At 41.3% G+C, this 14,292-nt stretch overlaps 1 protein-coding gene across 1 annotated transcript in view; it reads right to left on the bottom strand.

Annotated features, from left to right (window-relative positions):
- PRIM2 (DNA primase subunit 2) overlaps positions 1-14,292 on the bottom strand; it is a gene marked incomplete at its 5' end in the record, with an annotated part of 282,109 nt that overhangs the window by 87,629 nt on the left and 180,188 nt on the right. The window contains 2 exons of the mRNA XM_081094689.1: positions 3,819-4,004; positions 10,876-10,948. Of these exons, the coding sequence (XP_080950815.1) occupies positions 3,819-4,004; positions 10,876-10,948 (259 nt within the window). The remainder of the gene's footprint in view (positions 1-3,818; positions 4,005-10,875; positions 10,949-14,292) is intronic.

Raw genomic sequence — 14,292 nt, 5'->3', positions numbered from 1 at the left:
ATTTTGAAAAACCCTAATTTAACTCTGGTGCCGTGTCACATATAGAAATTTTTTGATATTTGCAACTATGTAAAACAAAGACATATTTTTTATATTTATTTTATATATTTAAATGCCATTTAACAAAGAAAAATCAACCACAAAAAAGAGTTTGCGTGTCATAGGTTCGCCATCACTGGCCTAGACTATGGTCAGACATTATTCTTGTGTGTCTGTGAAGATGATTCTGGATGACAGTGACATCTGAATTGGGAGACTGGTATGACAGATCACCCTCCCTGGTGGGGGTGGGGGGTGGGGGGGGGGAACCAAGCCAATCCTTTGAAGACACCAATAGAACAAAAAGGCTGACTCTTCAGTGAATAACAGGGCACTTCCTCCTGCCAACTGCCTTATGCTGGGTTGTGGGCTCTCCCTGCCCGCGGACTCAAGCTCAAGCTCTTCCTGGGTCTCATGTCTCCTGCACTTAAACTGGAAGTACACTAGCACACTCCTAAGTTGCCAGCATGCTGACTTGTCAGCCTCCATAACCACAGGAGCCATCCCTTATAATAAATCTCTTTTCATACACACCCATTCTATTGGCTCTACTCCTCTGCAAAACCCTAATACACTTACCTCCTTAATATATCAAACTCCTAATAAAATATCGGAAAACATTTTAAAGTAATAATACATAATGCCAATGACAAAGCAAGATACACGGCTTGGTAAGAGTCTAATTTAAAACCCTCCCGAACCATCATTTCCTAGCATGCGTCAAAACTTTAAACAGTTTTCACCAGGTAATTTTATTATCTGATGAATATATACAAAGGACATAATCAGAACTATAATCAAAGATTTATGTGCTCAGGATATCGATGCAATACCATTGATGGCAGAGTCAGACAGACACAGCCATATGTCCAATAATAGGGGAATGATTGACCCAATTAAATCACTTTCAAAGGATGTGCTGTCATGCAGCTAATCCAAATGATATTTTCAAAAATCACTCAGCAACACGGGGAAATGATAACAGAATGTCAGTTTTTAAAAGGTAGGGACATAGTGGTGTTTAGCTATCTAGATTACAGAGGAAAGGCTAAAATTTTCACAATAATTATTTCTGAATGGGGAAATGGCAGGTCATTTTTTTTGTATTTTTCATATTTTCTATAATCAGAATGTTACCTTTAACATATATATTAGAAGTCTAAAAACATTGCCCAAAATTGTGTTTAAAGAAGACCCTATTAAATGATAAATTAAGAATTTATCAATGGAAGCGGTTTTTAAAACAAATCTGTAAAAATTATAAGAGCTTTTTAGATGTTATAAAAGAATCTTGAACTTTAAAAATATATAAAGCTAGGGACATGTTACAGGCTGAAATGCACATGTTGAAGCCCTAACTCACCAAGTGACTGCATTTGGAGATACGGCATTTAAAGAGGTCCTGAAGGCTAAGTAGGGTGGTAAGGGTGGACTCCAATCCCTATGACTGTGTCCTTATAAGAGGAAAAGACATCAGAGAAGTGAACGCAGAGAGAAGGCCAGATGAGGACACAGCGAGAGGGTGGCTGATGGAAGCTGGAGAGAGACGCTTGAGAAGAAAACAAATCCGCCCACACCATGACCTTGGACTTCCAGGCTCCAGAACTGGAGAAAATACATTCTTGTTGTTTAAAGCACCCGTCTATGCTGTATTAGCCCTAAGGGACTAATATAAGACATAATACAGTGTCATACAATGTACTTGATAAATATTCTTGGTTTTATCATTTATCTTTACTGGGAAGAAGAAAACTAAGAAATAAACAATAAAAAAATTTACTTTGTACCAGTGTCATGGCTTTGAAGGGATAAAAAACATATTTCCAAAATAAAATGTTATTAACTAGCACTATTAAATAAGGAATAGGAGTGGGAATCTGAGTACTATTAATAGACTTAAAAGCAGTTCTTTTTTTTAATCTTTATTACTGAAAATATTATATATATCCCCTCTCTCCCCCATTGTCCTCTCCAATCAGAGAAATGTAAGTATCACATGATCTCACTTATATGTGGAATCTAATGAACAACATAAACTGATGAACAAAAAAAAGCAGTTTTTTAATGTTTACCTAAAAATGCTCCACGATGTAACTTAGCATAATACAACAGAAAACATTTTAAATGGTTTTCAGCTTGAATGACATGACATGTGCATGTAAGTAATCAGACCTCTAGGAAAACCTGTTAATGTAACAATCTTTCAAATTCCAACTACAGAGACTGGAGAAGAAAAAACGGAAAACTTTTACACAGGTATCCAAGAAGAAACTGATCACACACCAAAACAAGATGTGCTGATAAATATAAAAACTGATACACAAAAGTAGAAAATAAAGCAGAATCAAATGTCATTAAAAAACTTGAACTAGAGGTCAGAAATAAAGCAGGAGAGTGGCTCATGGATTTGGGCGAAGCTAGCAACTTGTCGACTGTAAACACATGCTTCAAACAAGTGACCAAGCAACTGTCCACATGGACATCACCAGGCGGCCAATGCAGAAATCCAACAGACTGTGCGCCTGGAAGCAGGAGATGGAGAAGCTGTGCTCGCTCTGCAAATGAGAGCAGGAGCAGGTTGTGTACTGACCATGAACTGCTAGCATCAAACATTAGAGTCAAGCTGAAGGACAGCACAAAGGAATCGTAGTGCCAAAATATAATGTTAACATTCCTGATGGCTCTAAAGCCCACATAAAAGCAGGTTGCACTGTGAAACTTAACTGACCAAGAACCAGAGGAACTGAAACTAGAAATATTATGAAGGAAGAATGCAAAAAAATAAAAATAAAAATCCAGAAGTAAAAAGGAAAGACAAATTGAGATGGATGACAGAAGAAACACTAAAAATTGTTAGAGGCAAGACCAGAGACAAAAGTAAAAGGTGACAAAGCCAAGGTTAGAATCCTGAACTCCTGAACTCACTTTTTAAACAATGATCACGTAGAAATAAAGAGAATCATTACAATGTCAATATAAGGAGAGAGAACAATGACAATGGAAAAGCAGAAATTGCTACCAGAAGATTCAAGAACTGCAAGCAGACAAAGAAGCACATTATCTGACCAGGAGAAAGTGAAGGGAAGGTGGAAACAATATGCTGAAAATCTATACAGAACAAAGGGATGGCGGGCACCTTGGAAGAAGAGTCCTAGGAGGATGAACCTGTAATTCTAGAAAGTGAAGTGAAAGCTGCCTTCACAGTACTGGGAAGAAATAAACCACCAGGGGTGGCTGGGAAACCAAGAGAATTATTTCAAGCCACAGACACGGAATCTGTCAGTTATACTCCGAACAAAGATATGTCAACAGATATGGAAAACAAAACAATGACTTAAAGACTGAGGAGACGACATTGTGGACATCACTCATTCGCAGGACGGCCAGGAATCAGAGCTGACTCAGCTGCACGCACACACACGTACATTTGCATATTACACGGACATATACATTCCCACAGAAATATAACTCAGAGAGAAACTGCCATCTTATCCCAGCTGCCGCCTGTATATCCACAGAGGAGAAGACTCTTCATTTAAGCATCAGTTTACACCTGGCCCCGCTGTTTTAACCTTCCCCTTGGAATTAACTTAACTCTCCCAATCTTTTGTTTAGTATCTATTACATTAGTACATGAGTTCCTTTTTACCTAAAAGAAACTATAGACATGCTTATCTTTTAGAACTGTCAACTACATTTCAGGGGCATATTGAAAATCAGACCGTTTAGTGTCAAACCAAAGTAAAATTCCAGTTACTGCTCTGGTTTTTCAAAATTACCTTGTCTGGATCCATCTTTCCTCTGATAAATTCTTGCTTCCAGAACTGCAGCGCCTGCTCCAGCGTTAAGCCGATGCCCTTCAGGAAGAGGCCATACTGCATCCGGCCCCCGTGGCGGAGATGGTGAGTGTCCCGCAAAGCTTTGTGTAACTGACGCATGCACGGTGGGAAGGATTTGGTACAAAGCTACAAGAGAAAAAGAGTTTTTGGTTATATGAAAGATTTACCAAGTCACTCACAATATTTGTTGCAAATTCAATCTAATTAGCAAATTCAGTCTAATTGGTATAAAAACAAAAATGATAAGGATTACTATCTTACTGAGATTACAGATGAACTTTCTTATTAATATTTATATTTATTACATGTTGAAATTATAAATATTCTGCTTTGGGGGCTAAATAAAATATATTACAAAAATGTATTTCATCTATTTATTTAAAAATTTTTAAATTAATTATATTCATTTGAGAAACTATAGATTCACAAGCAGTTGTAAGAAATAATACAAAGTGATATCAGATGACTAGTTTCCCCCAGAGGTAATAGCTTGCAAAACTATAGTATTGCCGGGAGCCGGTCCATCCTTGCTGTTTCAAAGGACCGGGTATATATGGCATACTGTTCTTAATATGTTTGCTCACCTTCTTGGCACTATGTGTTTTAACCAAGGTCTCCTCTCTGAGAAAGGTTGTTTCCCCCGGTAGGGATTTTCCCCTGAAGTTAGGGAGGGAATAAAACCCCTCAACTAAGTGCCAGGCGGGTAATTAATCACTTTAACTACGAACAATCATGCTTAAGCTACATAATCTTTACTCCCTGGAATGGAGATAAGAAACGCCCTAACCTTTATAATAGAGATTGATAGGACTGAATCAACTGGTATAAATACAGATGTAACAAGACAGCGAGAGACAGAACTTAGAAGACAGAACCTACGAACTTCGCTGGAGAGAACATGGCAAAAGGTCCTGGACTGAACCTGACTACAGAAATTGGCAAGAGAACCTGACTAGAACCTGGTGACTGAACCTGGCTGGAGAACCTGGACAGAACCTGGCTGGAGAACCTGGAGAACCTAGCAAGAGAACATGGACACAGAACCTGGCTGGAGATCCTAACCAGAACTTCGCTGGAGATCCAGAGCAGAACCTCTCTGGAGATCCAGACCAGAACTTGGCTGGAGAACCTGGCTGGAGAACCTAGCAAGAGAACATGGACACAGAACTTCACTGGAGATCCAGACCAGAACTTGGCTGGAGATCCTGGTTAGAGATCCGTGCTAGGCTGCTGATCAACTGAATGCTGTCTCTGTGTCATTCCTTCTTCGCCGACTCCGTCCACCCCTTTGGGGACCCCTGGACCTGCTGGGGTTGGACCCCAGCATAGTATATTATCTCATCCAAGATGCTGACATTTTAATAATCCACCAGTCTTAGATTTCCTCAGTTGCACTTGTGTGCCCATTTCTATATTTATGTAGCTTTACGTAATTTTATCACATGCAGGTTCCTGCATCCACCATCACAGTCAAGATGCAAAACAGTTCTATCACCACAAGGATCCTTTGTACTTCCCTTTTATAACCACCCCACCTACCTTCTGCACCCTTCCCAGCCCCTCACCCTGGGCAACTATGAATCTGTTCTCTAGCCCTATGATTTTGTCATTTCAGCTATGTTATGTAAACAGAATCAGATAGTATGTAATGTTTTGGGATTAGGTTTTTTTAATTCAGCATAATTCCCACAAAATTCATCTTAATTGCTGCAAATATCAGTAGCTCACTCCTTTTTTATTGCTGAGTAATATTCCACGGTATGGATGAACCACAATTTGTTTAACCTTTCACTTGCTGAAGGACACTTGAGCTATTTCATACTGTTTGGGGCTATTTCAAATAAAATGAATGTACAGGTTTTTGTGTGAACATAAGATTTCATTTCCCTGGGATAAATGTTCAAAAGTACAGTGGCTGAATCACAGATGAACTTTTAAAATAACCCAAATACAAAGTAGCACACAAAAATAAGAGAAATGGTTCTCAAAAGAAATCCTAAAAAAAAAAAAAAAAAAAAAAAAAAAGTGTTAAAGAAATCAACAGAAAATTATAGGTCTTTCCTTTGGTTTCAAACATCTACACTAATAAAAGAGAAACATGGTAATTGGCATACGACCGCTACCCTTCCCATTGGCTAATCAGGGCAATATGCAAATTAACTATCAGCCAAGATGGCGGCCGGTAGCCAGGCAGCTTGAAACTAACATGAGGCTTGCTTGCTTCAGTGACGGAGGACTCCAACGTTCCCCGCCGGCCGCTGCAGGCCTCTGAGCCTGCAGTTTCAAACATTGTAACAAATATAGATGCTAAACAAAACTCCAGAAACCAGTTTTCAGCAGGCTGGGATCTCAGAGCTGGAGTTGATACAGAGTTTCGAGAACCGAAACAAACCAGATACCTGCTTTTAGGAGCGGAGGCCTAAGAGCTGGAGCCTCAGAGCTAAAGCTGGCCCAGAATAAAAAAGAAAAAGAAAAAAAGGAGCAGTTGGGAGCTTCAGTCCCAGCCTGAAAATAGCCCTCAGCCCCTCACCCAGACTGGCCAGGCACCCCAGTGGGGACCCCCACCTTGAAGGGTGTGTGACCAGCTGCAAACAGCCATCATCCCCTCATCCAGGCTGGCCAGGCACCCCAGTGGGGACCCCCACCCTGATCCAGGACACCCTTCAGGGCAAACCAGCCGGCCCCCACCCGTGCACCAGGCCTCTACCCTATATAGTAAAAGGGTAATATGCCTCCCAGCACCGGAATCAGCGGAGCCGCGAGGCCTCCTGGCAGCGGGATCAACATGACAGGGGCAGCGCCCAAACCCCCTGATCGCCCTGCGGCTATGTGTGTGACAGGGGGCGGGGCCACAACCTCCCTATCGGCCCTGCTCTGTTCATGACAGGTGAAGGCGCCCCAACCCCCTGATCAGCCCTGCTCTGTGGGTGATAGAAGGCAGTGCCCCAACCCCCTGATCTGCTCTGCTCTGTGTGTGACAGGGGGCGGTGTGCCAACTCCCCTATTGGCCCTACTCTGTGAGTGACAGGGGGGAGCTCCTCAACCCCCTGATGGGCCCTGCTCTGTGCGTGACGGGGGGGGGGGAGCTCCCCAACCCCCTGATCGGCCCTGCTCTGTGTGTGACAGTGGGCAGCGCCCCAACCCCCTGATTGGCCCTGCTCTGTGCGTGACAGGGGGTGGCGCCACAACCTCCCCATCGACTCTGCCTTGAGTGTGACAGGGGGCAGTGCCCCAACCCCCCAATCGGCCCTACCCTGAGCGTGACTGAGGGTGGCATCGCAACCTCCCAATCCGCCCAGCTCTGTGCATGACAGAAGGTGGCGGCCCAACTCCCCAATCGGCCCTGCTCTGAGCCCAACCAGGGGCTGCACCTAGGGATTGGGCCTGCCCTCTGCCACCCGGGAGCAGGCCTAAGCCAGCAGGTCGTTATCTCCCAAGGGGTCCCAGACTGTAAGAGGGCACAGGCCGGGCTGAGGGACCCCCCCTCCCCACCGAGTGCACAAATTTTTGTGCACCGGGCTTCTAGTAAACTATAACTATCATTGCCCACTTTCAATTCAACTTTTTCATTTATGGTCTTAACTGCATTCTCTCTGACTTCCTCAAATAGCCTCCTCTCAAGACAAATTCTCACCCCCTCATGTATTCCTTGGCAAGCTCAACTTTACCTGTAAACAGGAGCAGGTCTCACTTTGCTTGAGGTTGCTGCTCCCTCTAGTGGCCACCAGTTTCTTTGTCCTTTCATAATAACAACTGAATTTTCCATCCCTAGTTCAGTCAGGTCTCTAGCCTCCTTTGGCAGCACTACTGGAAAGGTTTCTGTGTTCCTTCATTCTATTACAAAATCACTTTCCTTAACTATTGTTCTAGTTCAATGAATATTCAACATCCTTAGTTCGAACATGCAAGATTCCCTCAATGTCTATAATGAACCACTTTTCAATTATATGTCACAAAACAAGCATCTATTGAATGTTTTAGGTAACAAGAAGGTGAATAAAACATAAATCTCCCTGTAATTCAGTTAAAAAAAGAAACAGTCACTATTACATTCAATGTTATATATGTTAAACTCATGTAATAAATTACATAATAAGGACTCCAACAAGAGCATAAATCAAGTGCCATGGAAGCACTGTGACAGGGAGGGGTAAGAAGGCCCAGTATGATACTATACCATCATGAACACTTTGCTCCAGCTAGCTGGGTTATCCCATGATCACAAGTCATGTTTTGTACCTTCTCACTTTTCTCACTCCACCAACCCTGTCTGGTATAGTCTTGGCACTCCCCATGCTCTCTAGCCAAAACCAAGCCCTGTGGCAAGACCCAGTACAACTTCAACAGCTTGTGGCACAATTCCTTGATTATTTATTTAATCACCAAATATCTATTGAATACTACTGTGTGTACAGTCCTGGGCAACCAGCAATGAACCAAACACCCTATTGTTAAAGAAGCTATAGTCTCATGGGAGGAGATAGTCAATAAACAGACATAAATTTTTAAAAAAAAAGATAATATCTGATTCCAAAAGCACTGGAAATAAAGTAGAATAATAGGGTCAAATATAAATGGGAGAGGATTTCAACTTGAGTGGCCAGAGAAGCCCCTCCAAGGAGATGGCATTGCAGCTAAGACGTACAGCGTAAGTAGGATTCCAGTCCAATAAAGATCCAAGAATACTGTTCCAGTGAAGGACACACGAGCAAAGGTCCTGATAAGGAATGATCTTGGTTGCTCAAGAACGAGCAAAGAGGTCCCTATGGCCAGAGCACAGTGAGTGAGCCAGAATGGAGACGACGAAATTGAAATGATAAGTATTACATACGGCTTTACAGGCCATAATCATGAGTTTGGATTGTAGTCTAAATGTGGTGAAAGCCAACAGGGGGTTGCGATCAGAAGACTGACATGACCTGATAAACAAAGAGAATTCTGGCTGTTATGTAGTTAACAGACTGTACAGAGGAAGGAAGGATGTTTAAGAGATTTTGGAAGTAATCCAAAAATGGAAATAGAAAAGCTGAGGTCATCTAGGTTGGGCCAAAGTGGCACAGAGAAATGATTGTGGATATTAAGCAGACAAGGGATTATAAGGCCAGGGTACGGGGTGAATTATCGACATGGGTGTTGTGGAGGCCAAGAACAGTAAGTAACAAGGTGGTACAATAGGATCACAGAGCTTGAAAGGAGTTGGAGTTCTGACAATGGAGGCAGAGAAACAGTTTGGAAGTGGTAATGTGGACCAAGGAAGACACATCCCATAACCTAACGTAGGGTGTGGGGAGAAAAAAAGCAGCTTCTACTTGAAAGAGGCTAGAGGGCAAATGGTGTCATCGAGGGAGCCAGACTTCAGTTAGAAATCTAAAGGAAACATTTAGAAATGACATGGAGAACATTGAGGGCTGTGCTAATGACGTGAGTTAGGAAGAGATCCAGATAAGGGTGTATCTATCACCCAGCACAGGATCTGTCACAGACCCACAGACAGAAATGACCATCACAGCACTTAATGTAATTTATCATGATATTGCTTACTTATTATTTACTACTAGAGGCCTGGTGCATGAAATTTATGCACGGGTAGGGTCCCTAGGCCTGGCTGGCGATCAGGGCCAATTGGGGCCTTCTGGCTGCTGCCCGGGCCCCTCCTTTCCCAGCTGCCAGCTGCCAGCAGGGGTCTTCCCTTGTTCCGTGCCACCCCCGGTGGTCAGTGCATATCATAGCAAGTAGTCAAACTCCCAGTTGGTCAAACTCCCGAGGGGACAATTTGCATATTGGCCTTTTATTATATGTTGTCTACCTCCCTCAAGTAAGGTCAATGAAGAAATAGGTTATTCTTGTTTTATTCACCTCTGTATCCATATCACAGTGGCTGGTATCTAACTGATGGGCTCAATATATACTTGCTAAGTGAATTAATGACTATATTTCTGTATCTTCCTACAGTATCCAACCAATTTCACATTTGTTTGAATGTATATGATAGAATTAAAAATAGAATTAACTTCTAACCATTCTCAGAACATAAACACAATCATTAGGCAGGAGAAAGTGTTAGAGATTTCAAATCAACTGTATAAGGTGGGAAATCCTATTGTTATGTCTAGACATATTAACTGCCAGTGTTGATCATAATTTATGGCTGGTTTATTTTCCATTTTTTTGTATACAGTGGAAAGAGTGTATGTGTTAAAGAGAAATCCTACAGACTACAGTAAAGTATGCTACTCTTTCATTCTACAATGGAACCACAAAGTGGAGTTGTAATGAGCTGGCCAGTAATCTAGTGGCAACCCAAGGATGGGAGCCTATACCTAGTGTTATAGAAAAAATTTCATCCTCCCCAAATTCATGGTAAAGTCTTCACCCCCAGTACCTCAGAACGTGACTGTATTTGGATATGGGGCCTTTGAAAAGGTAAAGTTAAATGAGATTATGGGGGTGGGCCCCTGGTCCAATTCCTAAGAAGAGGAAGAGACAGCAGGGATGGGTGCACAGTGGAAAGACCATGTGGGAACACAGTGAGAAGAGCCCCGCACGAAATCAAATGTGCTAACACCTTGATCTTGGAATTCTAGCCTCCAGAACTAGGAGAAAATAAATTTCTGTTGTTTAAAGCACCCAGTCTGTGTTATTTTGTTACAGAAACCTAGCAAACAGATACATTTAGCATTTTCCATTTCTTCTTTTCTACATGCACATGTTATTTAAATATAAATACATGAACACCACTTAGCTATAAAAGAATTCCCCATTAAAATAATGAATTAAATCCTGTTTTCATCAGAATACAAATAATTTTCTGATTAATTTTCATATTTTTATGATTTTAAAATTTTTTTATAGCTAATAGGATTTCTTTTAAAATGATTGGCAGACAAAAGAATAATAATGTCTCCCAATATTCCGACCCCAAAATCATCTTTGGTTGAAGAAAACCTGTGCTTCCCCCACTGACAAAGATCTAAATTTAAAAGGATGTGATGCTTACCGAGTCAATCTGATCCAAAGAAATCTTCCCAGCACTGCCCAGTGTACTGTAATCTTGACCAGTGTAGGAATGACTAAGGAGAAAAAGAAAAATTATTAAGATAAGACTTGTAAGACATTTTAGATCACATCAAAGGGAATTTTTTATGCAGATGTTAAGTCAGAATGAGAAAACATTTTATACATAAATCTTAGCAGAAACATAGCTAAGTGTTTTAAAGGCATTTAGTAGAATCCAGTTAAGTAGTAACTTCCCTAAAAGAGTGCAAAACTATAGTGACAGTCTGGCTCTCCCTTATGTCTAGTCTAGCATGCCACTTCCATTCTTAGAAGCATAATGCAAATTGTTAAAGTTCAAACCTCTACTGCTGGTCCTTAATTAACAGCAGTCAGCACAGCAAAGGAGAAACTGGAGCTTAAATCAGGACTATGCACCAGTGGTAAGTCCCTCAGCCAGTTCCTTAGACACTCTGTATCCCTGGTTCCTTATCTGTGGAATGGAGATAATAACGCCTGCTTCGCAGTGTTGACAGGAGGTCTGAATCGAAATAACTTTCCATCAAGCACCACCTAGGGAATACCGTCAGTAGCACTGCAGTAATTATGTATGGCGTCAGATGGGTACTAGGCTTATCGGGGTGATCGCTTCACGAGGTACGTAAATGTCTAATCACTATGTGTATAACACAGTATTGTTATGTCAACTAGAATTGAAAAATTTAAAAAATTATGTAAAAAGACCTGACATATAGTAATCACTGTTTACTAAAATAAATAACATCTATATGGCATTTTAGATATGCAGAGTAGTTATCTATATCCTGTAAATAACATCCTCACAGCCCTGACAGGGCATTTTTATTTTACATTGGACAAATGAGGAAACAGAAGCTCAGAGGAGTTGGAAACTTGTTAGATCAGAAAGCAAGCCCACAGGGCAGTAAGGAACTCAGACCTTTTGACTCCCGGTTCCCTACCTCTTCGCATACAATAACACATTTCCCTGTAATATTATTCATAAAATAGGATTTTTAACTTGGTATGTATATACTTTTATAATTTTTTATGTCCTTACATAGCACCACACCCATGCCTAACTCCATAAACGGTGACTCAGATGCGGACATTCAGACACTGACACAGTGAAAACCAGCTGCTGGCTTACATAGAAAACCACAATCAGACCATGATCTATGCAGACTCCACAACTAAGGGGAAACCTGGAATAAAGCATCATTGTGTCCTCCACATTCTACCAGGTCAGTAAAGATTCTTGCTGCTGAACAATATAAATATACACACTCAAGAGGGTCTGTAGAAAGGCTGCTGTCCCTACAATCAATCAATTGTACTGACTAAACAATGGGAATGAATGATGAAGCAAAACTACAGTACTGCTGGGATGCTGTAGCCACTGGCTAGGAGACTATTAGGAGTGTAGATTTCCCCTCCCTATCGTCCTTCCACAGGCTAAGAATGGCCTGAAAATTACAGAGAGCAAGATGAGTGGAATGCCAAGGAGTGATACAGAATGATCTCTTACCTGAAACACATCTTCCTGCCTCTGGTATATTTCTCCCTTAAGTAACAAGTTTCTGATAATGTATCATTAAATTATAACCATTCCTTTAATCACAGTGGTTCCGTGGCATATAAAACTCATGCTTAGTTAAACCAACAGCTGCCATTTAACTTATTAAATTTATTGGGGTGACATTGGTCAACATGAACATATAGGTTTCAGGTGTGGGTTTCTATTTTACAAGATCTATATATTGCACTGTGTGCCCACCACCTAATGTCAAATCTCCTGTCATGATCTATTAGAACCCCCTTTAGTATAGAGCAAAACCAGATAATTGAGGCAATGAAATCCCAAAAATAAAAATGTGCTTCAGTTTCCAATATATCTTACAGTGGAGCAAAGAGGCAGCATGGCCAATGGAAACAGCAATGGGCTTGGTGTCTGAAGACCTTCCCTGGTTTTTGTTTTCTAAGTCACTAGCTGGCAAAAGGGGGTGAGTCTCTTGACCGTCCTGATTTGCATTAACCTCATCTGTAAAATGGCATTAATAATGCCAGGCATGCCCACTGCCAGGAATGCTGGTAATCAAGTGAAATAATATATTCAAAGTACTAATTAAAATCAGTGAATCATATTCCAGTACACAGAGCCATGGCAGCCTTGACCAATGAGTACAGAGAAAACAGGCTGGAAGTGGGGGGAAGCACAATCCTGCAGAGGAGCCCCCACCCAGTTGGGAGGTACTCCAATAACCCATATGACCTTCAGCCTCGCAGTCTATAAAGTGAGTGTAATCCTCTAACAGGACTGTTCAGATCAACTGATTAAGAAATACAAAAGTCCTCTAAAAATGGTAAAACGATGTATGAACATGACTATAGTTATTGAGTAAATAGTGCCAGTGGTTAGCACAAGGAAGCTTCTCTCAGCCCAGATTAATGTAGTATACTAAGTACAAAGCGGAGATACATAAAAAAGACCCGCACATTTGCCTGAATGGTAGTGTAAATCCTATTCCTCCATACTTCGACAGAATAGGCAAAAGGGCTAAATTCCAAGGGGAAAAAGTAAAAAAGAAACAGAATGGTAGCAATGATTAGTGCAAAGACTTTAATGGACATAAATAACTACCGAGAGGATATAAGGAAACTATATAGACATCATATTTCTAAAATTATTATTAATAGACAGGAAAATGGCCATCAGCCAAACCAGTGAGGACAAGCATGGAGCCCATGGGAGGGAAAATGACAGAAATGAAGATGTTAAGCTTCAGAATTAGGAAATAGACTTCTCCTCTACTTATGACCAGAAGGGATAACTTATGTTTTGGTCAGAAGAGTTGGTACGTCACAGCTATTTCATACATTTTTGAACTAGTTATGGATAGATGAGGCTTAGGTGGGGGGAATTTTTGGATATAACATACAAAGACAGGTCATGGGAAACATTGTATCTAATACTAAAGAACCATGAAAAGATTTTTCAGGCGAGAAGTCACATAATCAAGTTTACATTTGAGAAAGCAAGCAGAATGGAGGAATGACTGGAAAGGGCAATAGAAAATCAGTTGGCAGAATACCGCAATACTCCAGACAAGAGAAGGTGAGATCCTAAATAAAGTAGTGCCCACAGATGAAGAAAGAAAGGCAATCAAGGTGGGGGTGGGTGGGAGGAAGGAACAAGTAATGCTGCTAAAAAAGAATAAAAATCCTTAAGAACAATTCACATTAGCTCACGAAACTGGACCTTTGGCTTTTACTCAGAGGTGCCAAGGGACGTTACTAAATGAGACTCCTAACAGGTACCCAGGGGCGAGGCACTTCCGACCACAAGCAGAGCTCAGTGTCAGCTTTACATCACTCTGCTCCCGCATGAATGAAGCTGCTACAT

Source organism: Myotis nattereri, assembly GCF_964212035.1.
Source record: "Myotis nattereri genome assembly, chromosome: 6".
Taxonomy (NCBI): Eukaryota; Metazoa; Chordata; class Mammalia; order Chiroptera; family Vespertilionidae; genus Myotis; species Myotis nattereri.
The sequence above is the reverse complement of the archived record's forward strand: the minus strand, read 5'-3'. Positions and strand labels throughout refer to the sequence as shown.